Source organism: Esox lucius, chromosome 5, assembly GCF_011004845.1.
Source record: "Esox lucius isolate fEsoLuc1 chromosome 5, fEsoLuc1.pri, whole genome shotgun sequence".
In the NCBI taxonomy this organism is placed as follows: Eukaryota; Metazoa; Chordata; class Actinopteri; order Esociformes; family Esocidae; genus Esox; species Esox lucius.
This window is the reverse complement of record NC_047573.1, coordinates 18,132,688-18,158,554: the sequence shown is the minus strand read 5'-3', so window position 1 is coordinate 18,158,554 and position 25,867 is coordinate 18,132,688. Positions and strand designations below refer to the sequence as shown.

The following is a 25,867-nucleotide window of genomic DNA, read 5'->3' as shown; positions in this document are numbered from 1 at the left end:
CCCATACACATTGCTAAACAAATTCAAGAGTGGTGGACGTCAGGGTGATGTCAAATGCCTTCCTTGGGCTCCCCAATCTGAACGTCATTGAACTTTTATGGGAAGTTCTAGGGCACAGTGTGTGAAGTAGATTTCCACCTTCTTCATCCCTCAAAGAACTGGAGGCTTTTCTTCTTGAAGAATGATGCAATAGCCCACAATACATTTCAGGATGTGTATGAGGACAGAAGGTCCAACAACCAAACAGTTTTTAGTTTCCAATTGTTGTGTCTGCAATCTGTTTTGTGATACATTTGTTCAAATGGAGCAGGACCAATATACAGAATAGTCCCATATGTGTTAAAGTAACAATGTGTCTCCTCCTGTGTAGATAATACCTTTATCAGTATAGGGTGCATTCCCATTACTCCATGTTACTCTACTTTTATCAGTATAGGGTGCATTCCCATTACTCTGTGTAACTCTACCTTTATCAGTATAGGGTGCGTTCCCATTACTCTGTGTAACTCTACCTTTCATCCAACAACATTGAGGGCCGTCACAGTTCAGCTGTAGCTTTGTTTTCCTTTGCCATTCTGACAGTTCTTTATAACAGTAATTTCTCACATTCACTATTCAATGTCTGTCTTTATCCACTTGGTCCAACCCTCCTCCTTTTCTTCCCCTCCCTTTCATTCTCTCACTTTCCCCTCCCCTTCCATTTCCACCTCCCTCCCTTTCTCTCTCTCTTTTTCCCCTCCCCTTCTATCTCCGCCTCCCTCCCTTTCTCTCTCTCTCTCTTTTTCCCCTCCCCTTCCATCTCCACCTCCCTCCATTTTCACTCAAATTCAACTGCTGATGTGGCCTCCTTTTGAATCTTATGTGGAGTCCCTCAGACCTTCTGTCTTCAGAAAACCAATCAATAATTAGAAATTGTGGGGAATCAGTGACAAGGCAAGGGGGTGCAATTCACGTCAAAGCATTTCTTAATCCAACTCAGAGGTCAGTGAAGAGCAGATTTCACCCGGGCATTGGACAAACAAATGAATGGGTTTTAATCTGTCTTGACAGGCAGGGCCCCTCATGATCAAACGACATCATTAATGTTTCAATCTGCCACCAGAAAGATAGCAACCGTTTGCGACAGCCTAGTTACGTAGTTAAATACTGTATCTGGATGCGGGGACAGGGAGGTGATGGTGTGTTTGATGGTGTATTCTTCACATCTGATCTGGATGTAGCTGGTGGTATAATCTGTATAACACACAAGCGCTGTAGGAGTGTATTGAAAATGTAACAAATGTATGTCATGTAACTACTATGCTATATGTTATGGGTCAAACTCCAGGCCTGGTTGTTTTCCTAAACAGGACACATGATTAGTCATGACAAACTCATGGCCTACAGGGTCACAATTTCTTTTTTTCTCCACCCAATATTTTTTTTTATGTGAATTCAAAGAACTGCTTGAAGCTGACCACAAGTTCCGTCCACAAAACACACACACACACACACACACACACACACACACACACACACACACACAGAGTATTACAGCCTGATGACTCAACCAGGTCCTCATCTCTGGTATCCTTCCACAGTCACAGTTCATGTAACTGGGAGGCGGAGCCAAGTGTATCCCTCCACAGCCCTGGCAGGGGGTTGACAGTGTAAATGAGTTATAGAGCCATTTCCCCTCAGACACACCAGATCACTGGTTGGTAATTGTGAGGATGGAGAGGAGGGGAAACGCATCATAAAAGGCAGAGAGAGTTAGAGAGGGATTAGGGAGGGGGTGGGTTCAGAGTGTAAACCACACACACACACACACACACACACACATACACACACACGTTTGACAACATCCCCCACTTTGAGTCTTGCCCTGTGAATAAATACATTTTATATATAGGGTATAAACTATACACACATTTCATTTTGATATTATATCATATCACCAATGAATCCATCTACTTTATGGGAAGGATGTGTGTGTGCTAGTGTGTGTCCGTACGTGTTTGTGTGCCCTAGAAAGAGCTGGGTCTGACATGAGAAAGGTTTATTGATGTGTACAATTATGCTTGAGGTGTGTGCCTCAGAGCCAGAATGGGTAACCAGTGGTAACCGAATCAGAGCTCCCAGTGATAGATGAACAAGAGGATAATCTCCACTGCTCCTGCTTCCCCTGGCTGGACAACCCACCTCTGAAAAATAGGAGTAAAAATGAAACGTGTTATAATAGCAATATATAGTATGTATGTTCCTCTGCCAATACATTGCATTAGGAAGTTAAAGCAGTTCTACAATATTCTATCTCTCTCTTGGACTTGCACCTTATCTGTGCAGGGAAAATACATTTAGGCATAAAGAAATGTACTTAGAATTGCAGGCCCAAAGCCTTTTCTCATTCTACTCAATGTTGCACAATGTTTCTATATCACCAGATAGCTGGAGGTACCAACCTGATGTGCTGTCATTGAGAGAAAATTGATTGAAGGGGACTGGGAAGCCCATGTTAGTTCTATTGTCTAATCAATCAAAAAATTGGACAGATGCCTTCTAGGTATATACACGATTAGGGGATCAATACACGGTTAAATTATTGACCGATGCTAATTCTATTGAAACCTATTAAAAAGCCCCAACGTGTTAAGTGGCTTGCTTAAAGCTAAAGGGTAGGTAACATTTTACATAACCACAAGTAACATATGGATTTGGATTAGTATACAAATCCCCAATGCAATGATAAACAACGTCTTCAATGTTTCTAGTGTTAAGAAACAAATCAGAATTCCAAAGTCATGTCAGAATATTTTTGTTTTTTTAACGAGGGGCGCATCATGAAGGCAGACAGACAGTCAGTCCATTTCCAACCATGTAAACTCCCCAAAAAATATCTTAAAATGTGTTATTTGCATTTAAAGCAGTTTGGTCATCCCCCAATAAAAAAAAGAAGGGAAAACATTGACTCTGTGCCCCGCCCAGCGGCTTGTGTGTTCTTTGCTTTACTCCTCCCTATGCCATTTTTGTTATTAAAATGCCCTCCAGGGTCCAGAACACTAGCACTATGGATGTTCCCTGTTTTGCTCCCTTTTACTATATACATAAAACCACCATGGTTGGCATAAATATTGGAACAACAACTAGTTCAAACATAAACCCACCAAAGACAAAACAACAGAGAGCTGATCAGAAGGATGAGATGAGACTAATAGAATGCCAACAAGATGAAAAAAACAACACAAAATCTAAAGTAGATAAATTCACAAAGATTCAAAGGTGTTCCAAGTCCCGGGATACACTAATCAGGTAATTTATTAATAATGAGAACAATTGGACTGCGATGAGTGTGGGAATGTATAGTGCCAAGTGGTGGAATAATTGAGTGTTTCAGTGTGTCAATCATAGCCTAGTCAATGGGGAAACAACATGTTTACAATACCTGAAAGAGTAATGATTAAATAAGTTTTCAGTATAATTGTATTTCTACTGAACATACATTCAGAGGCTATTATCATATAATTTGACAATATCAGTGAATCTGTTACGATACTAATCTGTATAATGTAATGTCATTTGCTCATGTGAAACCATGGATCAATTTCTATGAAAGACTGAGATCATGAGCAGTCAAATGGGAGATCTTTAATTTGGCACAAGCTACATTTCACAAAGAGCATATTTAGTTTTTTCCAGAAATTACAGAATGGCTGAACAGTGGATTGTGTTCCAAAGCCAATCATATATAATTTGTACTAGGATTTGCAAATACAGAAAGGCAAACAAAAAGAAAATGTGATTCTATTGCATGTTCGAATACTATCCCTCCTTTGAACAGGTCCTTTTCAGCAGCAACTTGCCAATCGGTTGGTCACAACTTTCGATGAGCCGATTGATACCTGTTTTTATGGATGCAACCATCTGCAAAACAAACAGATACAAAACATCTCCATGCCCAATTGCAAAACAGGTTGAAGATTTTTAGTATTTACCATATGGGTTCTAAAATAAAACAATATACAAAACAATGTATGTTCAGCTGAGCTATTTTTCAAGAGTAACCTAGCCTGACCTCACCTGAAAATACTGGTCAAAGACCACCTGTTCATGTTGTTATTTTGTCTAAACCACTTAACCCTTGCCTTTGAAAAAAACCCAGACTTTGAAAAGTCAACTGACATTTATTCCTAAGGAGAAAGTATTTTTTGACCCATTCCACATCTGAACATTTGAATATATTGATGATTGGATTGGCCCCTATAAGGCCATGTCATCTCACAAACTCCACCCAGCACGGCCAGAAGGTGGGCCGGCCACTCCCATGAGCCTGTCTCTTCTCCAGATTTCTTCGAGAGTGGTTGATATGAAAAGAAAATGAAATAAATGCACTCCGGGGTCCGTGAGTTGGTGCTCTATCCCCTCAGTTGTTTCAACCAATGGGGTGCATCGGGTTGCAACCCTTGGCGTTGAGGACAGTGGCTTTGGGTTACAAATTCCAGTTTGAGTCACCTGCTTTTGAGGGCATTGCCATGACATCTGTCCCTATGGGCACGGCACCTGTCCTCAGGAGGATTAATCTCTCCTTCAAATACAGGCAATTTGAGTTGTTCCCTCGTCAGAACTGCTGGGTGGTTGGTACAGTAGGTTATTCCCAGTCCCCAAAAGGAATGGATAGTTACATCCCAATCCCAGACTGATGGGCCCTCAGTGGTAATCTCAGAGTCTATAAATTCAAACAGATTTGAGTCCTTGTGGAATTCTATGTGGACATTTAACCACGGAAAAGATTTTGAGATTCTAACTCAAGGCATTAGCATACAGATATTTTTTTATTTCTCGTTTTTAGATTCTCCCTATCACCTTTTTGTGGTGGCCAAGGACTCCCTGGCAGCTAAGAGATGCCGGATGTTGACCTATGTGGGACAGCCCCGGTATCTTCTGTCCCGGTGTCTTCTGTCCTGGTGACTACAGCCCTGGTGTCTTCTGTCCTGGTGACTACAGCCCTGGTGTCTTCTGTCCTGGTGACTACAGCCCTGGTGTCTTCTGTCCTGGTGACTACAGCCCTGGTGTCTTCTGTCCTGGTGTCTTCTGTCCTGGTGACTACAGCCCTGGTGTCTTCTGTCCTGGTGACTACAGCCCTGGTGTCTTCTGTCCTGGTGACTACAGCCCCGGTGTCTTCTGTCCTGGTGACTATAGCCCTGGTGTCTTCTGTCCTGGTGACTACAGCCCCGGTGTCTTCTGTCCGGTGACTACAGCCCCGGTGTCTTCTGTCCTGGTGACTACAGCCCCGGTGTCTTCTGTCCTGGTGACTACAGCCCCGGTGTCTTCTGTCCTGGTGACTACAGCCCCGGTGTCTTCTGTCCTGGTGACTACAGCCCCGGTGTCTTCTGTCCTGGTGTCTTCTGTCCCGGTGTCTTCTGTCCTGGTGACTACAGCCCTGGTGTCTTCTGTCCTGGTGACTACAGCCCCGGTGTCTTCTGTCCTGGTGACTACAGCCCCGGTGTCTTCTGTCCTGGTGACTACAGCCCTGGTGTCTTCTGTCCTGGTGACTACAGCCCTGGTGTCTTCTGTCCTGGTGACTACAGCCCCGGTGTCTTCTGTCCTGGTGACTACAGCCCTGGTGTCTTCTGTCCTGGTGACTACAGCCCTGGTGTCTTCTGTCCTGGTGTCTTCTGTCCTGGTGACTACAGCCCTGGTGTCTTCTGTCCTGGTGACTACAGCCCTGGTGTCTTCTGTCCTGGTGACTACAGCCCCGGTGTCTTCTGTCCTGGTGACTATAGCCCTGGTGTCTTCTGTCCTGGTGACTACAGCCCTGGTGTCTTCTGTCCTGGTGACTACAGCCCCGGTGTCTTCTGTCCTGGTGACTACAGCCCCGGTGTCTTCTGTCCTGGTGACTATAGCCCTGGTGTCTTCTGTCCTGGTGACTACAGCCCTGGTGTCTTCTGTCCTGGTGACTACAGCCCTGGTGTCTTCTGTCCTGGTGACTATAGCCCTGGTAGCATCATGTGGCCTGTTGTATAAGACACTGCCTCTGGGGCATCTACTGCTGCATACCCAACCTATTGCAAACTATGAATTTTGTATTCTTTATTTATTCATTATTTAGTTTATAGTATTCATTATTTAGTTAATTGTATTCATTATTCAGTTTGTAAAAAATTCTACGTTTTCAAATATACTGTACATCTTCACATACAGTACAGTCAGGATCTATAACAGCCATTAAGTGTGATTTGACTGTCTAGATCTATAACAGCCCTGACTGACGGTGTCATTTGACTGTTTGTCTGAACAGACAGACACAGCAACCAAATAAAAAAGTAAAATGTTAAATATCTCCTTACCTCCACTCATCTGTAGTGGAACGCCCAAGATCCATCGGCACAGACATTCTTTTTCAGAGCATTTTGAGATGCAGATGTGGAGAATGCAAGGATTCTAGTGAGGATTAATTGAATCTTCAATTACACCACCATATAGACATAAAACCCCTGAACAATCTTCAGTAACACCACCATACGGACATAAAATTCCAGAACAATCTTCAATAACACCCCCATATAGACATAAAACTCCAGAACAATCTTTAGTAACACCACCATAAGGACATTAAAACCTAGAACAATCTCTGTTAACTGCACATACATCCCAAATAGAACCATAATTCCAAAACAGTGAACAACACTCACCTAAAGGATTATTTGGAACACCGTACTAATACTGTGTTTGACCCCCTTTCGCGTTCAGAACTGCCTTAATTCTACGTGGCATTGATTCAACAAGGTGCTGAAAGCATTCTTTAGAAATGTTGGCCCATATTGATAGGATAGCATCTTGCAGTTGATGGAGATTTGTGGGATGCACGAAGGGGCATGAAGCTCCCGTTCCACCACATCACAAAGATGCTCTATTGGGTTGAGATCTGGTGACTGTGGGGGCCATTTCAGTACAGTGAACTCATTGTCATGTTCAAGAAACCAATTTGAAATGATTCGAGCTTTGTGACATGGTGCATTGTCCTGCTGGAAGTAGCCATCAGAGGATGGGTACATGGTGGTCATAAAGGGATGGACATGGTCAGAAACAATGCTCAGGTAGGCCGTGGCATTTAAACGATGCCCAATTGGCACTAAGGGGCCTAAAGTGTGCCAAGAAAACATCCCCCACACCATTACACCACCACTACCAGCCTGCACAGTGGTAACAAGGCATGATGGATCCATGTTCTCATTCTGTTTATGCCAAATTCTGACTCTACCATCTGAATGTCTCAACAGAAATCGAGACTCATCAGACCAGGCAACATTCTTCCAGTCTTCAACTGTCCAATTTTGGTGAGCTCGTGCAAATTGTAGCCTCTTTTTCCTATTTGTAGTGGAGATGAGTGGTACCCAGTGGGGTCTTCTGCTGTTGCAGCCCATCCGCCTCAAGGTTGTGCGTGTTGTGGCTTCACAAATGCTTTGCTGCATACCTCGGTTGTAACAAGTGGTTATTTCAGTCAAAGTTGCTCTTCTTAAATCAGTCGGCCCATTCTCCTCTGACCTCTAGCATCAACAAGGCATTTTCGCCCACAGGACTGCCAATTCTGACATTGAAGCAACTGCCATGTAATTGGTTGATTAGATAATTGCATTAATGAGAAATTGAACAGGTGTTCCTAAAAATCCTTTAGGTGAGTGTAGTTTGGCCCTGAACTGAAGCACACAGGAAAACAGGGTGTAAAATAGCATAGCCAGTTCAGCCAGGAAACGCCAGTGGGAATCAGCTGAAGTCAGATGACTGTCACAATCTCATACCTATCTATTTCATCGTCAGGTTACACACTTAGTCTGATATGGTTGTGTTAGCATGCGGGTACTAATCCACCCACCACTTCTGCCTCCACCTGTTTGGTTCTGTGTTTCCTTTTGTGGGGTATTGGTACTGTGTACCTTGCTCATTGCCTATGGGAATTGCTATTAATAATATTACAGTGATGTTATTCTTGGTAGTATTGTATGCACGATCATGTGATGGCAGTGAGATACTGCGGTGGAACAGAACCTAACGCCAGACATTTTATGTACATTGCTATGCATAGTTCTCCAATAAAAGGTTTAACTAATACGTGGAGTATTCTGTCTTTATGTGGGATGCAGATCCATCAGTTGGTCTGTCATTCTGCTCTATTCATCTCAATGTTTTTAGTATCAGCCCCTTGGTTTGCATCGTACCAGACATGGAGGGTAATAAGCTTCAACAGATTGCTGTTTAAGCCCATCCAGTGGAGTCTGGATATTGCTCTGGTTGTTCTGGTGGAGGCTGAATGATGTTCTGGTTGTTCTGGTGGAGGCTGAATGTTGTTCTGGTTTTTCTGGTGGAGGCTGAATGATGTTCTGGTTGTTCTGGTGGAGGCTGAATGTTGTTCTGGTTGTTCTGGTGGAGACTGAATTATGTTCTGGTTGTTCTGGTGGAGGCTGAATGTTGTTCTGGTTGTTCTGGTGGAGGCTGAATTATGTTCTGGTTGTTCTGGTGGAGGCTGAATGTTGTTCTGGTGGTTCTGGTGGATGCTGAATTATGTTCTGGTTGTTCTGGTTGTTCTGGTGGAGGCTGAATTATGTTCTGGTTGTTCTGGTGGAGGCTGAATGTTGTTCTGGTTGTTCTGGTGGAGGCTAAATGTTTTTCTGTATGTTCTGGTGGAGGCTGAATGTTGTTCTGTATGTACTTGTGGAGGCTGAGTGCAGTCCCCCAGCCAGCCTCTCTGTCCCCTCACGTCATCCCTATAATGCAATCATGTCCAACCACCTGCCCCTGCACCAAACTCCACTTAACAACAGAGTCTTTGTCTTAGCACACGCACAAAGAAACAGGGCTCTGTGCCCTAACACATGGACTCTATTTATGGTAGACAGTGGCCAACCGGTTTAAACTGCATTAGAGTGTGCACTCTATGTGGGAAGGAGAGTTGTGTGTGTGTGTGTGTGTGTCTCTCAACCTGCGTGCAGTGTGTGTGTGTGTGTGTGTGTGTGAGAGAGAGAGAGATCCATGTCTATGTGTACATGCTGGGGCCTGAAGTCCACACAAAGAAGGTTTAACCCAATTGTGCCACCCCAGAAGGTTTTTTGGCAGGTTCCCACTAAGGAAAATGTGATCTCCACCTAGAGCTTAAGTTTAAGGAAAAAGGACAATTGGGCATAGTGTTAGAATTGGGCTTTTAGGTTTAGGCATTACAGACTAGGGTTAGATGTTACGGCTAAGTTAAATTTAAACATAAAGCTTTGATTATTGAGGTTATTGAGATTAGAGCAAGATTGAGATTTTGTGTTAGGGTAAGAGTAAGGGCTAGGACTAGGGAATAGGGAACCGGAATTTCTAGGTCTTGGTTAGGTCTCATGTCTTGGTTAGGTCTCAGGAAAGAAAGACAAATGTTTGTGTGTGTGTAGAAGGGTGTGTGTAAAGAAAAGTGTCAAGCTGGAAGAGAATTGATGGAAGTAGGTTTTATGACTATTTTACATGTTAGTTGGTCCTCTGTGCTCTGGACATAATTGACTCAAACAAACTGTAGAAAAAGTTGAACTTCCCATCACTATTTGGCACAGTGTACAATACATGAAAGTGGCTGTTCAATAATGGCGAGGGGGCGGTGACATTAAGAGGCTTACAGGGTTATACGGGAAATAGGAGCAGACTGTCTCTTTGGCGTGCAGAGAGATCAATATGCTCTTTGTATTACAAAACACAAATAATTCTGCTTAGATGTCAACTGTCTACAAGACAAAATATCAGTGGAATGCTGAAACAGCACATTTCATAACACAACAGAACATTTCATATCATGGCTGGTTAACCAACAGAACATTTCATATCACTGGTGATTAGCCTACGAAATATTTCATATCACTGGTGATTAGCCTACAGTACATTTCATATCACTGGTGATTACCCTACAGAACATTTCATATCATGGCTGGTTAACCAACAGAACATTTCATATCACTGGTGATTAGCCTACAGTACATTTCATATCACTGGTGATTAGCCTACATTACATTTCATATCACTGGTGATTAGCCTACATTACATTTCATATCACTGGTGATTAGCCTACAGTACATTTCATATCACTGGTGATTAGCCTACATTACATTTGATATCACTGGTGATTAGCCTACAGTACATTTCATATCACTGGTGATTAGCCTACATTACATTTCATATCACTGGTGATTAGGCTACAGTACATTTGATATCACTGGTGATTAGCATAAAGAATATTTCATATCACTAGGGAGAAACCTACAGTCCATTTTTCTAATATATATAAATTCTAAGAATAATATGTTCAAACTAACCTAGTTGACAAGACTTTCGCGCAAAGCACAAATAAGCCTGGGATATCAATGATTAGAATTCGGCCTTAAAATAATATGGATTATACCTTACTTATACCTTACTGACTAAAACATTGGTTGAATTTCACATGTATGGAACCAAGATCACATTCAGAAACCTTTAAGAGCTGAAGACAGCATCCAAGATTGTTCTGCAACGTAATTAACTTGCGGTTGAAAATGCTGATTTGTAGTGGTTGACAATGACCCATCTAAAAACCCCACGATAAACCATGTGCGAACTCCAGTCTTGCACAAACAACGTCATCACGTCATCCAATAACATGTTTGACCATTGGTTGAATATAAAATGTTGACATCTTCAGCTCTGAGCAATGCAACAAAGAAAATCTGACATGCAGTAAAGGTAATTACAGGAAAAGTGCCTCTTGCACAGAATGTGGGAATGATCCATTTGGACGGGGATGCTCACGTTTAATAACATGCCATCAGTAACATCGTTTTTACCATTCTACCATGACAACAAGCTTATGCCCTCAGCTGGAATTATTTTAATTCATGTTACTAGTCATGTGCATTTCATGTGTGAATCTCTTAATCTCTTACCAAAATGTACTTTTAGCTCACTGATCACTGAGAGAACCCAAATGGTGTTAGAGGTGAGACTTTATTGTAAAATGTTCTGACACCCGATAAAGATAAGGTGAGGAGAAAGTATTGCTTTCGCTCATTCTTTCTCTCTTCTAATCTCCCTGCATTGGTTCAATAAAAGCCTGTGTTCTGGGAAAACTGCAGCAATGTCTTTCAGTTTGGCCTAGGGGAGAGCACAGCCGTGTTGTGGCTATGTCACTAAAAGGTCAGTCTGTCCTGAGTTTGATGAAAAGTATCCTGGTAATAGTCAGTGTCATTCAGATGGAGCTATCATAATCTTAGTCCTATAATGTACAACACAGCAGCACTAGGCAGCCCAGAGGACTCTATATATTGGACATTGAGATCTGTGTTAACCCATTGGTTTGACTTTCAGAGTGGTGAACAGTACTGACCTATTGCTGACTGAATAAGTCCTGACAGTCCAATACCCAATTATTTTAACTACACCATAGGAAGAATCATTGATGTTCTACAACTCATGTCATACAGAGTATGCCTTTACCACTGGGAATAATTCCATCTGAGCTGCCAAATGTTTCCCTGTACCATGTGTTTTTGAACACACACACTCTTCATTAGTCACCATGACCGGTCGTCCTTTCCACACACTCAACAAACAAGATGTCGGGCCAAACTGTGGCCAAGTCGGGCGTAGTAGTGTAAAAGAAGGGTCCTCGCTGGGCAACCAGACAGCTAGAGTAATAAAGAAATAAAGTAGTGCCCTTGGCAGCAACCCATGCTCTACCTGCGTGGCTCCCTTTCTCTGTGGGAGAGAAATGAAAGGAGCCGAGAGGAGAGATAAGAGATGCACCGTCAGCAGCCAGGTAAATGGGATGGGGGGGGTGGGGGGGGGTGTAGAGATAGGGGGTCTCCTGAGGTGAACTATATGCTGTAGTTAGTTAGTAGAACCCTGAAGAAGCCGAGAGGCTGTTCCTTCTGGAGGGGGGGGTGGGTGTGTGAGGGTGGAATCAACTGCTCTGGCTTCATATATCACAGTGTTAATGGTGTCGGCCAGGTCTCAAACCAAATGCACTCCTATCTTTCTTTTTCCCTCCTTCCTTCCCAGTTGTTCTCTCCCTCCTCTCCCTCCTCTCCCTCCTCTCCCTCCTCTCCCTCGCCATTTCTTCAGTTGTCTCTTCCTCCTGCTCTCTCGTTTCCTTTTTTTTAATCTCCGGATCTCTTTCGCGCCTCCTTTTATAGCTTAATTGCCCGTGGGCCTCATTTCCAAATGCATTTAGTGTATCTCTATTTTTGCTTTGGGGTCATACTTCTCTGATTCACTGCAAAAGAGAGGTGCTTTCACTCTTCATATTTCCTCTTAGTAACACAAACATGTTTTTGATTAAACAGAAAGAGTGTACTGTAAATACTGAGGATAGAAATGCTTTCCGATGTTTATATGGGCCTCCACAACATTCATCTCCACCATGCATTCATGGCTAGTCTGAGCAATTCAAGCTTCTATAAGACTACTCAGACCAACTTCATAATGCTAAATCAGCACCTGTGTTGATTTTGTCTGAGAAAAGTAGACTTTATAATGTGCCCCAAAAGTGGCTCCAAATTGCGATAATGTTTTACTAGAAAACCAGCAAAGAATCTACTTTGGATGAACTGATAACATCAATATCCATTGGAAAAGTGTGATTGTATAAGTAAAAGTATATAAAATAATAAATCCAGTTGATCTGTGATGGTGTTATACACTACTTCTTTGCTTTTCTGAGATGATCTGACTTGACAAAACCAAACAACACAGCAATATTTCTATACGGTGCATTTCACCTCCCAGACCCATTATATATATAGCGCTGGAAGTGAAAAATAACAAACATATTTTCTTCAGATCACTGTTCTTTGGCCTGGCCCGGGACAAGGCAGAGGCGCTTGTTGCTATATCAGGGTTCTGCAGACAAACATTTACATTTACATAAGACCTCGCACATACATACATTAGACCTTTCTCCTCCCCTAGAGCCCCACACACACGGAAACACCCAGCGCTGTGGAGGCCAGGTACAACCAGCCGTCTTAACAGGACTTATAAATAACCATCAGGTGGGCTCGGCAACCGGCGAGGGGGAAGGGGAAGAGGCAGACAGCTGAAGGAGGCAGACTAGGCTACCTAAGGGTTTTGCAATCGCAGCTTATTATAGCTATGGGCTGTTAGGATCATAGATGGCTACCCTCAGGGCGTAATCACCACATAGTGCACTGTAGAGGCCTTGTGTTTAGGAGAGTTCGAATTAAGAAGACTGTCTCATCCATAGACATATAATAGAACTGTCTGGTGTCCCACACCCACACCCACCGTCAGGCCAGGACCAGCGTCCTGTGAATATATCAGACGCCTCAATACAAAGTGTACATTGTGTTCAGCAGTGATCGCCCCTGTGTGATCCATAAAGAAAAGTTGACAAGTGGTGGAAAGCTTGATTGCTTTCTAGAGGTTTCAGGGAGAGGAGTGCACTGCACTCTTCTCATCACGATAGCTGACTTTGCTGTAAACTCTGAATAAGGACGATGCTGTCTATACGTGGGTATTTAGGAAAATTCGATTTTTACTGCATGGAGAAACACCTGTCTACTTGAAAACGCTACAGGTTTCTGGCAATTTAAATCATTGCCCTTCATACAACCACAATAACATTAGGCTAACATGTGTTCATGGGCTATAACTAATGTTCTAAAGTCATTACATTAGTGTTCAAATATTGCTCCAAGTCAATGACATCATGGTCCAATAGTGTTCATCTAAATTCCCAGCAGAATGACATCTAACAGGGCACTACAAAGTGAGAAGTGTACCATTTTGACCAGACAGCCTGCCGATGAAGTCATTACCACCAGTTAAAGGGACCATTTAAATTAGCATCTTCACATCCTTACAATTCAACAGTGGCTGACCTGTGAACCCCACTCTAAATGAAAACGTGGAGACGCAGAGAATGGGAAGGGAAGAAGGGACGGATAGAGGGAACAAACAAAGGAGTTATAAGCAGGGCGTTGTGGGGCTTATTGGGGCCAACAGAGGGCAATGTTATCTGTAATATCCATTTAAATCTGCCATATCAGATGCAGTGCAGAATTAGGGATGGAAATGTGGCTTGCTCCATGAATATTCCATTCAAACCCGGTCAGACCAAGGACAAATTCATACAAATTCAACTACACACACAATACATGTGTAATGTTTTGGAGTGCAGTGGTGGGGATTGGTTGTGAAGAGGTTGAAAAACAGAAAAGGACACCCAAGTCCTCTTCTCTGATAACATATGGAAATGTCAGCAATTCTTATTTTCCTTTTAAAAGCCAGAGGGTGACTTTCACATCATAACTTGATGTATTTCCATTTAATATTGCAGTGGTTCATGTCCCAGTGACGTCCTTCTTTCCAATCAACTCTTGAAACAGACCAACTTTGACCGCGTATTTTGGCACAGAAGCTCACAAAACAGTTCAATAAAATCCAACTTTCCAGATTACAACCTGAATGCCTTTCCAGATTACTACCTGAATGCCTTTCCAGATTACAACCTGAATGCCTTTCCAGATTACAACCTGAATGCCTTTCCAGATTACTACCTGAATGCCTTTCCAGATTACAACCTGAATGCCTTTCCAGATTACTACCTGAATGCCTTGCCAGATTACAACCTGAATGCCTTTCCAGATTACAACCTGAATGCCTTTCCAGATTACTACCTGAATGCCTTTCCAGATTACTACCTGAATGCCTTGCCAGATTACTACCTGAATGCCTTTCCAGATTACAACCTGAATGGCTTTCCAGATTACAACCTGAATGCCTTTCCATATTACAACCTGAATGCGTTTCCAGATTACAACGTGAATTCCTTTCCAGATTACAACTTTAGTGCCTTTCCGGAGTACAACCTGAATTCCTTTCCCACCAAAGCCACAGGCCTGACTCTGATCCTCAAGCCAAGCAGAGCCGTGTACTTCCCTCTAGCTCCTATAGCAAATAGTCACGTTACCCCCAGCTGAGATATCGTTGATGAAGATACGGATTTGCAATCTCACTGTACTGGCCGATACGTAAACGACATCAATCTATGTCCCTTTACAGTATTTATGACCTCTGCTGCAGTTAGCTATCTATATCTATATGGAAGCCCTGCTTCTGGAGGGTCCAGGCTGGACGAGGTTGTTTCATATCCAGAGACATATCACTGGTCGGCCTGTCAGCTGTGTCAGCTGGAGATAACACTGAACACTTTGTCAAATAAATTCACTCCAAGGTGATGTGTTGTGGCCAGTCAGACAATAAGGGAAAGGTTTATCATTTTGCTTCAATGAATAGGTTCAATTCGCGGTTTCCCCTTCTCCCGTCCTGTGCTGTTAGGCTCCTGGAACAGCTGACAAATTATATTGGACCACCCTGTTGAGATGAAGTGATTTGTACCACTAAAACGAGCCGTACAGTAACTGAGCTGCCACCAACTTTAAGGAGGCGCATTGACTTTGCTGGAGTAATGAAACTAATTGGTATGAGTGTTATGAGACATATTAGAAGTGTACAGAAATCATTCAACCTTGCAATGTTGCGAAACGTAATTAAGAGCTGAGTTATACATATTTATCGGGCAATAATCGGTAACATAGCCATCATGACCAGGTTATCTTGATGATTATTAAAGAGTTGAATGAACAGTACAATCTAGTCAACCAAGAGAGTTTGTGAAGATTTCTAAAATGTTTTGAAACACCTTCTCACGCTTCCTTTGATGAAGAAATTGGTGAAAGACGGAGGAGGTTTTGCTCCAACCCTGTTGCAGCTGTGTGTGTGCACCAAAGGCAGCAGCTTAGGTCTATGGACCATCCTGGGCCAGTGGTTTGTCAAGGTTCACTGAACCAATGACTCCATGCTATCATCATGCCTACCTGGCTGACATGAATACACATTCACCCCTGAATAACTCACCACAGGTGGAGGAGAGGAAGCTGGAATAGGATTTGTTAGGAGATGTAACTGTTGTATGCTGGGCAACGAGAGCCCTGTTATTGTTGTCATCTTGGCTCTTGTCCGTCCATCTGTGCATTCAGGCATACCTCCACCATTTGTGTTGTCCCAGAGCTAAGGGAGAGAAAACAATGCGTTTGTTTTGTCTGATTTTGAGATTTGAAATACCTACAGATTTAAGTGTTCAAGTGTTAATGAGGTTTACACTTTATCCTGCAAAATGACTTGATGGATTTGTTTTACTGATGGTCATTCTGGTTTTATTATTTAAAGTGGAATATCATTGAAGTCCAAGTTGATGGGTCTACTGGGTTGGAGTTTCTCAGTCTGTCATGTAAACAGTATTCTAGGTCATGTGTTGTGGATAATAAGACAGGGGGAAAGCAGTACTTGTTTTAATTACAGCTGTCAATTGAAAGTTAAATGCAGGTGAAACTGCCGGGTACCGCCAGTGCCATGCCAGTTGTTATATTTCTATGTTGAGTGTTTTTAGGTTTTAGTCATTCAGTTTCTATATTTAGTGTTTTATTCCTTGTGTTCATTGATTTCACCTGTGTCTAGTTTGATCTTCTCACCTGTGTCTTGTTTTCCCCTCATCCCCTCCCAATTTAGTCTCCCTATCCCCTCATCCCCTCCCTATTTAGTCTGCTTATCCCCTCATCCCCTCCCTATTTAATCACCTTATCCCCTCATCTCCTCCCTATTTAGTTTCCCTATCCCCTCATCCCCTCCCTATTTAGTCACCCTATCCCCTCATCCCCTCCCTATTTAGTCTCCCTATCCCCTCATCCCCTCCCTATTTAGTCTCACTATCCCCTCCCTATTTAGTCTCCCTATCCCCTCATCCCCTCCCTATTTAATCACCTTATCCCCTCATCTCCTCCCTATTTAGTTTCCCTATCCCCTCATCCCCTCCCTATTTAGTCACCCTATCCCCTCATCCCCTCCCTATTTAGTCTCCTTATCCCTTCATCCCCTCCCTATTTAATCACCTTATCCCCTCATCCCCTCCCTATTTAGTCTCCCTATCCCCTCATCCCCTCATCCCCTCCCTATTTAGTCTGCTTATCCCCTCATCCCCTCCCTATTTAATCACCTCATCCCCTCATCTCCTCCCTATTTAGTTTCCCTATCCCCTCATCCCCTCCCTATTTAGTCACCCTATCCCCTCCCTATTTAATCACCTTATCCCCTCATCTCCTCCCTATTTAGTTTCCCTATCCCCTCATCCCCTCCCTATTTAGTCTCCCTATCCCCTCATCCCCTCATCCCCTCCCTATTTAGTCTCCTTATCCCTTCATCCCCTCCCTATTTAATCACCTCATCCCCTCATCTCCTCCCTATTTAGTCTCCCTATCCCCTCATCTCCTCCCTATTTAGTCACCCTATCCCCTCATCCCCTCCCTATTTAGTCACCCTATCCCCTCATCCCCTCCCTATTTAGTCTCCTTATCCCTTCATCCCCTCCCTATTTAGTCACCCTATCCCCTCATCCCCTCCCTATTTAGTCTCCCTATCCCCTCATCCCCTCCCTATTTAATCACCTTATCCCCTCATCCCCTCCCTATTTAGTCTCCCTATCCCCTCATCCCCTCCCTAGCTCCTCATCTGTTTGTCTGACATTTTGTTTCTTGCCGAGTGCTGTTAAGCCTTGTCGTAGTATTTGAATTCAAATCTGTGATTGTTGTTCCTCTCCATTGGTGTCCTGCCTCTCTGTGAAACGTGACTGCAGGATTAATCACATATTCTCACTCAGTGAACTGATTTTATACTTAATATAGACAGTGGGAAACAGAGGGAGAATGTTTTGCTGACAAAGCTGTGTAAATGTACCCTAGAGACCACTGGATCACCCTAGGACACACAATATGCCATTTTTCAAACAAAAAGCCTTCTATGAATGTCTATATCAAGATTTTGTCTAGACAGTTGGCAAAATTGGATAAACTGAGAAAGAAAAATTTTTATTTCACTTCGATACCATTTGAAATAAAAAACAGCATTGTAGATGTTATCAATACAATGTATTTTAACAGCTTTCAGACTATGCAATTAATCAACATTTAAAAATGTATGAACTAATATCCCAAAGGGGTAACTCCATTTTACCATTTAGCTCTGAAAGCCCTAGTTAAAATAAATACATTCTAACTACAATCAAATGTATTAACCAATGTATTTAGTTGCTACATATTTATTTGTATTCTCCTAATTTCGTGCGGCCTTTACCAGTACAGGTGAAAAACACCTGTGAAATGTTGCCTTCCTCTTATATAGGGCAATGATTAGTAAAACAGTAACAATACAAAGGTGTTCTTGATTCATATTGAAAGGTGAAACGAACCACACTACTCGGCGAGTCACTCAGGTCAGGGAGATGTAAAGGTTCACTGACCCATTGACTGCATGCTATCATCATGCCAACCTGACTGACATCAATACACATCTATGGCGGGCTATTTCACCCTAGGCAAGCGAGACAGGGCTAGGGCGGTTCTCGTGGACGATTGCAGTGGATGACGGGCGACAATTGAAGCCTTGTCTCTGGAGTGTGCATCCATGCCATCACACACAGACACTGACGGAGGTCCTACAATTACTCTCCCGGAGATGTATAGATCTGTATCTTTCTCTCCCAGATACCCATTGTCCAATGTTGTAACAGCATCTATTAATCATTAGTCAGTTGCTGCTATTTTAATTAGCTTCTTTAAGGTTTCAAAAGTAGAAGCGTCACCTCATATCATTCCTTTGGAAGTTACATAGCGGCACTGGAAATCTCTTATAAGTGGGGCTCAGTTCCTACTTGCACAATAGGAAGGACTGAAGCGATCTGTTGTGTTAGGTGAGTCAGACACTAGAATGTTACTGGCATCCCGGAAAGGGCTTTTTTTGGTAGAACTGGAATAAATCCATCATTTCTCACTCACTCACTTTAGTACACACATGCGTGGACCCAAAGACACACATGGACTCAAATCCACACACACACACACACACACACACATACACACATGCACACAGGCAGCCAGACACAGCGTACACACACAATTAAGCGCTGAGATTGACAATGATCATTACGTTCCCTTCTTATCTTGCCTTTACAGATCCTTCATTAAGTCATCATGGTTAATGTACTGCTCCAATGAGCAGTTTCCTATATAGGGGATCTAAAGTCATTCCTATACTTGTCATGCTGTTAAGCCACTCTGGTTTTACTGTAATTATAGCCGCATCTCAAAAGGTAATCATGTTGGGCCTGATTGGTCATGCATGGATAATTCAGGCATTTATAAACCCAACCCTCACCATCTTCCCTGCAGTTAACAATCCACCATCCTAACCACAACAAACACCTCAGCACGTTTGCTGCTGCCTCCACTAGCCATAAAGAAACAAACTGGTCTGCTGATTTCAAAGTGGAATTAGGGTTAGGGAAATGGGTTAGGGAAATGGTTAAGATAAGGGACAGAATGACGTTTAGGGTTAGTGTTATTGGATAGTAAATTGAAATGGTATCTATAGTCTGTAGATAGTCCGTAAAGCCTCTACAGATGGACCACCCAAATTAAGTGTTACCGAATGTTGTAATGGACCATGACTGAATTATATGCTATGGGGGTCAACAGTGGATGTCGGGCAGCAGCAGCCGACTACCTAGTATCTACATATCCATCCCTGTGAGCAAAATATGTTGAGGAGACTCCCTGGTATTCCTGATGTTGTACATGTCCACCTCCCAAAAATACGGATTTGCAGCTGTAGGAGACTGGCATTCTGATTTGTTTAATGAAGGCTCTGCTCTGTGGGACATAAGGAGGCCTCCGTGATGCCAGCAGATGCACTTCACTAATTAAAACACATAAATAATAAACATACAATACTGTGCCACACCGGATTTGGGCCACTGGGATGAGACGCCCTCTTCTTGCACAGCCGGGATGTGCAGGGGGAATATTTCCAGGAAGAGTACAGGCGCAGGTAGGCAGGCACTTGAGCCGCAGATGGTTGCTGTCCTCCTCTGTCCTCCTCTCTCTCTGACTGTGGGGGAGACTCAGCCAATCTGTGCACGGTGACGCGGCGCAAGGCTGTATCTAGACGCGATTCATCATAATATTTAACAGTCACCCAGCCTCAATCTCACAAGCGGATTCTCTTTTCGCTTTCGAGCAGTATTGGATCTCCGGGAGAGAAACCAAATCGGCACCTGACCGAATTATTTCTTTGATTCGTCGGTTTAGGTTCTTTTTTGCCTCTATCCTGTTATTACTTGGGATTTGTTCTCAAAATTGCCATGTATTCTCTCATCTTGGGTCGGTTGTTAGCCTAGGCTAGAAAACACGAAACACGTAGGCTATATACCTCACTTTTCCAGCTGCGCTTTTCCTCATTCTTTTACCGGGGCATTCTATTTTCTTTTATCGTCTTTACTATAATTTTTTATGTTGGAGAAAATTGCTCTATAGACTTTTCCTATCCCGAGCTGGACCAATGCGTTCCCCGTGCCCAGTAGATCCAGGAAAGCCCCCTTTCTCGAACCGCATAGTTAACACTCAATGGCTGGACGGATGCGCGCCAACAGACCCCGGGAACACGCACCTGACCTCTGATGGATAATTTATCTGCCGTTTCAGAACTGCTTTCGGGACAATTGCACTTGCTTAATATTGTGCTTAAATCTTTAATGGCGGAGCTGTAGAGCAAAATAAGTTGAAATAATGCCGCTTGCCCAACTCAACGGTTGGTCTGATCCGAGTCGACCTGTTTTACCTGCAGGGCGCATGCGGAGAACCCTCTTCTGAATCACTGAAGGAGCCAGTCGTCTGGATTTCTATGTGGTTAGGAATACAGAAGTTGAACACAGAAACCTTTAGTCTACTCAAGACGGCAAGAAGTGAAGATGGTCACGTGTTCAACGTGTATTTCATTAAATTGGCATCCAGTGTGATAAACATCATCAGTGATGTAGTGAGTCTGTTTATATGCGTGCTCATAATTTGCAGTAAATATTCTCAACTGCTCAAACAGGGGACTATGAAGATGATACTCTTCCGTAAATTTCGTGTTTTGATTCTCATGGTGTTTTTGATCGCCTGCTCGATGCACATCATGATAGACTTGTTACCAAAGCTGGAGAGGCGCAGCAAGAGCGGCTGTTCCTGCTCGCACACGCCGAGCGAGGAGCCTCAGAACTGGCCTAAACACCGAGCCAGATCGGCAGCGGAGTCGGGTTGGCCTAACAAACACACTCTGAGAATTCTTCAGGACTTCAGCAATGAGCCAAGCTCTAACATCTCCCATTCTTTGGAGAAGATCCTCACTGCCGGGGACAAAACGGAAGCTTTTAATAAACGGCTTGAACATTACTCGAAAAACAGTGACAATAAAAGACTTCTCATACAGGACACTGAGAACAGTGTGGTCAACAAACACGTTGGCCTGCATATGAAAGGTTCGAGATTGCTGGCCCTGTTTGACCATCCGTTATTCAAGAGAGAATTACCGTCCCTGACCGACGAGGACACCTTGTTTAACGTCAACACAGACATCAGGTTTGACCCCAAAGGCGCCACAGAGAATCAAGAATGGTAAAATATCATTTGATGTACTTATATTAATAGACATTCATCACAATCTAGAAAGGATTATTTGCCTTCTCAGTTCAAGACATTAATTCAAATTAAATCTACAACATGCTTATGCAAATGATATTATATTAATTTAACTTGTCTTTATATTAGGCTACACGTGTATCAAATTTGTTATAACACAAATGTTCTAGGCTACACGTTAATAAAAGTGTTATAACACATAATAGGGTTAATACCTACTTAACCATTATCAAATGTCCCCTGTGAAGTGCTAATTAAAGGTCATTTTAAAAAGGTTAGTCAAATACAAAAATAAAAAACACAAACACAACGACATGCTCCCCCTTTTCGTAACACGGATCACCCCCTCCAAACCCTTTCCAGGCACGCTGAGGGGAATGTAGAGGAGTACACTCCAACGGGAGGAGAGCGGATGGCTGACTCCTACCCCAACTGGCTCCGCTTCCACATAGGGATTAATCGATACGAGCTCTACTCCAGACACGACCCAGTCATCGATGCCCTGCTCAGGGATCTAGTTTCACAGAGAATCACCAGCGTTGGTAAGTCCCAGGAGAGGAGGAGATAAGAGCACTTTCTATATAGGCTGGTGTCCGACCAGTTCTCTGTTCATCCGATTGTCATGCCATGGTTGTTGAGAAACTAGACTGGTCCCTGATGTCAATTTCCTTTCAGAGGGCTTGGTGAAGAAAGGCACATTCATATTTGGGACCAATCTGTGTTTTCTGTATTGTGCAATGACAATTGTCAGAAGAGTTGACTAAACCAAGCAGATAAACACATGCGGGACCAGATTAAGTTCTCTCGCCAGTTTCACACGCATTCAAATGAGGTCACAGGGTGGATACAGCTTGCTATGCAAGTGTGGTTAGCTACATGCTGCTCTCAATTTAATTCTAAGAGACTGTGAGGCCAGGATGTGAATACCAATTAAGCCTACATAAGTCAGTAGTTGGTAAAATCTGGGTTTTTGCTATTCATAAAAAGAATATAATACAAACATATTACATACCCGCCTCAAACTCAACTGTGGAACTTGAGGCCAGTCCCACTGCTTTTCTCTCTCTCTAATCAAGGGCTGATCTAGGCCTGGGACACCAGGGGGGCGAATTAATGATCAGGTAGAACCGAAAACCAGCAGGCTCTGGAGCACAGGAGAACAAATGAATACCCCTGTTATACATTGTATATTGATGGTATTTAGCAATTTAAATGTTCTATTTGATTAGTGACATTTTTGGAAATGTGAATTGGCTTCCCTTAACCCATACATTTACTGTAGAAGACAAACAGACTAAGGCATGGACATAGCAAGCCCTCAGCATGATATTCATACAGTGAGCAGACTAAAGCACTGACTTTGCCTTTTGAACGTTTTACCATCTTCTCTGTTTTACAGCGCCTGTCTCTTCCACATGAAATAACATTATCTAAAAGCTATGAGAGTATTTTTTGAAATACCATAAATGCAATTATTTTTAGTGCTGCTGCTTTGACGGATCATGTCAAAAACGCATGACTGTTTTACTGAAGAGAAAACCTTCACTTTGGCAACCTTCCACCAAATGGTTCAATCGATTAGGCAAGGTGCACAAAGCTTATTCCTGGATCTCTTTTGGGGCCGATTTGTTTCACTGACCAAGAAAGTGACTTTGAATTTTGTCTCTTTTTGAATGTGAGCATTCTAGCTTCTGCTCTCAGAACATTAGTCTCAGGTGTCCCTTTAGAATGGCTTATTATGTCCTATGGAGAGAGCTAGAGAGAGAGAGAGAAACACGGAGACAGAGAATGTGGGACTAAAGAATGTAGAGAAAAACAGAGAAAATCTGAGAAATATAAACACAGAGAAAGAGAGAATAGAGGAAATGGCTAGAACAGACAGATAGATAGATAGATAGATAGATAGATAGATAGATAGAACAGATAGAAACAGAAAATGGAGAGAACAAAGAGAAAGAACAGAGAATAATGTGAATGTGATCGGGCTCTCTGTCCTTCACCTCCTCGTCTCCTTGATCAAACACTGTGACATCATCAGTCACTCAGCACACACAGTGTGAGTCAGTGGATAGGTTGATCATTCTCTGGAGGGGAAAATCCATTTTGTAATTGACTTGATATGTTATGATATGTTTGTACTCCAAAATGTCATTCAGCAAGAAAATGATTTTGCTATTCCTCTACACTGGCTGCCAATGTCAATGACTAGATTGCTTTTTTTGTATTTCTGTGCCTTCAACAGCCATGAAGTCAGGAGGCACCCAACTAAAACTCATCATGACGTTCCAGAACTATGGACAGGCTCTGTTCAAACCTATGAAGTAAGTCGACTGCTTTATGCCAACCAAAACTGGTTCTCATTGGTGATGTATTGAATTGGTTCCATAGGCTACCCAGTATCCTTGGAATTACTTTCAGTTACAGCCAATCTGTAAAATGCAATTCCTTTCAGTATGAACGTATGACTAGGGCTGTTACAACCCAGATGCTAGGGGCAGTTGTGAGTGTAGTAAGAGTTAAATAGACTGTCTGTTTGTTAGTGTGTTGCGGTCTGGGATGGTGGGCGGGTGGAAATACCACCAAACGTAAATCTGGTTTGTAAGATGTTTTTATTTTTTTATTGTTGGGGGATTTGTCGTTTAGACAGAATATTTGTTTATTTTGGTTATTTGTGTTTTGTTATCTTACCCCTAACCCTAACCTTAACCTTACTGTGATGCCTAACCTAACTCCAAATCTGACCTTTATCCGAAACCTTAATGTGTATTTTGTAACAAGACATTTTTCATAACTGTTATGAAATCAAAATGGAATTCATCATAATGCAACTCGCATTAGCAATTACCCTTAAGAACAATTATATTATAGGAAAACGTCAAGGAGCATTGGAATTTCAAATCCTTAGGTAGCACTGGGCATATCATGATACTGAACGTAATTCAAGTTGTATAAGTATCATTTGAATGTAATTCCTTGGACATAAAATTGTTCATAGGCCGTAGTTACAGTGCCTCAGTTGGACATCCAAGATCAGGTCTAATTTTGCCGCGGGTTCACATTGTGTCTGTAACAAGGCGCAGAGGGACACTGAAATTGGGTGGTATTTCCCCACTGTCATCATTTGGGGAATTTTTTCTGCTCCCTCACTATCTTGCTTTCGTTTCAGAAATTATAATTGTTTTTTTTAGTTTTTGGGTATACTGAGTTTATGATACCCCTGTGCACACCATCATTTTAACTGGGACAACTGAGAATATTTGGTTGAAAAGTTGAGCAATTAGAGTACAAACCACTTACAGACTCAAAAAGATGGGTTAAGATTTTTAAATTGCTTACCACTATAGTAATAACAACACTACACAAGATGAATGACCCTCTTAAAAAAACAAGGACAGACGATAAAATCCACAAACTGTAAAATAATAAAAATAGAAGAAGCTACATATAGTATACATAGTTCATCTCATCTGAGGGGAAGTCCAGACTGAACAGTCTGTGGTTGAGAGTGTTTTCTGAAGGTGGTTATACAGGCAGAGTTGGAGGTGACTTGGGTGAAAGTGTGCCAGGGGTCGGGGGTGAGGGTGCTGAATCCTGGATCCACCAAGGCACACACTCTCGTTTCTGGGATGGTGGGTAGGCCAGAGTCAGAGGAGAGTGGGAGGGTGTGTTTTTGTGGAAGTTAGTGAGGGGACAAGGCCATGGAAGATCCTGGTCTTGTAGTGATGTAGACTAGAACACAGTGAGGTGAGGGCAGGTGGTTCCCAGGTTTTGGTGTGCATGACAGCACTGGCAGTATAGTCCTGGACATACCAGAGCCTATCCAGGTTTATGTGGGAGTGTGCTGTCATCCATCTGAAATCAAAACATTTGATGTTTTGCCTATTTAGTAGACACTCATGCCCAGAGCGACGTACAGGTGCAATTAGAGTTAAGTACCTTGCTCAAGGGCACAACGACTGGCTCAGGAATTTGAATCAGCAGCCTGATTCTCAAACCACCAGATTTCTCAAGTCGAATGTCTTTTAGACATACAGTATATTCCATAAGCGTAATTGACAAATTATTTTTAAACATGTTCATTTAACCATTTTGATTAAATGCTGTGTTTTAAATGTCTAATGGTAATTGTAATTTAATTTAGATAATAATAAACCCAGTCTCTGTGTGTCAGTGTCGTTGTGGAGAGTTGAGGCAGTCTGTGGGTGAAAGCAGAGAGGAGGGGGTGTACATTCTGTATATGTCATAATTATTGTCTCCTCATGTGTATGTGTGTGTGTGTGTGTATGTGTGTGACAAGAGCATACCAA

The 25,867-nt window shown here is 42.6% G+C and overlaps 1 protein-coding gene and 1 long non-coding RNA gene across 2 annotated transcripts in view; one reads left to right on the top strand and one right to left on the bottom strand.

Moving 5' to 3' along the window:
- Positions 1-2,049: 2,049 nt before the first annotated feature.
- LOC109615826 lies at positions 2,050-19,965 on the bottom strand. Its single transcript, XR_002196836.2, has 3 exons — positions 19,828-19,965; positions 15,910-16,062; positions 2,050-2,183 (listed from the first exon to the last, which is right to left on the bottom strand). It is a non-coding gene; the product is annotated as an uncharacterized LOC109615826 (long non-coding RNA).
- Positions 19,966-20,090: 125 nt separating this feature from the next.
- Positions 20,091-25,867, top strand: part of fam20cb (FAM20C golgi associated secretory pathway kinase b) — a 54,168-nt gene continuing 48,391 nt past the window's right edge. The window contains exons 1-3 of the mRNA XM_010905650.4: positions 20,091-21,536; positions 21,924-22,102; positions 23,803-23,881. Coding sequence (XP_010903952.2) covers positions 20,782-21,536; positions 21,924-22,102; positions 23,803-23,881 — 1,013 coding nt within the window. The 5' untranslated portion in view covers positions 20,091-20,781. The remainder of the gene's footprint in view (positions 21,537-21,923; positions 22,103-23,802; positions 23,882-25,867) is intronic.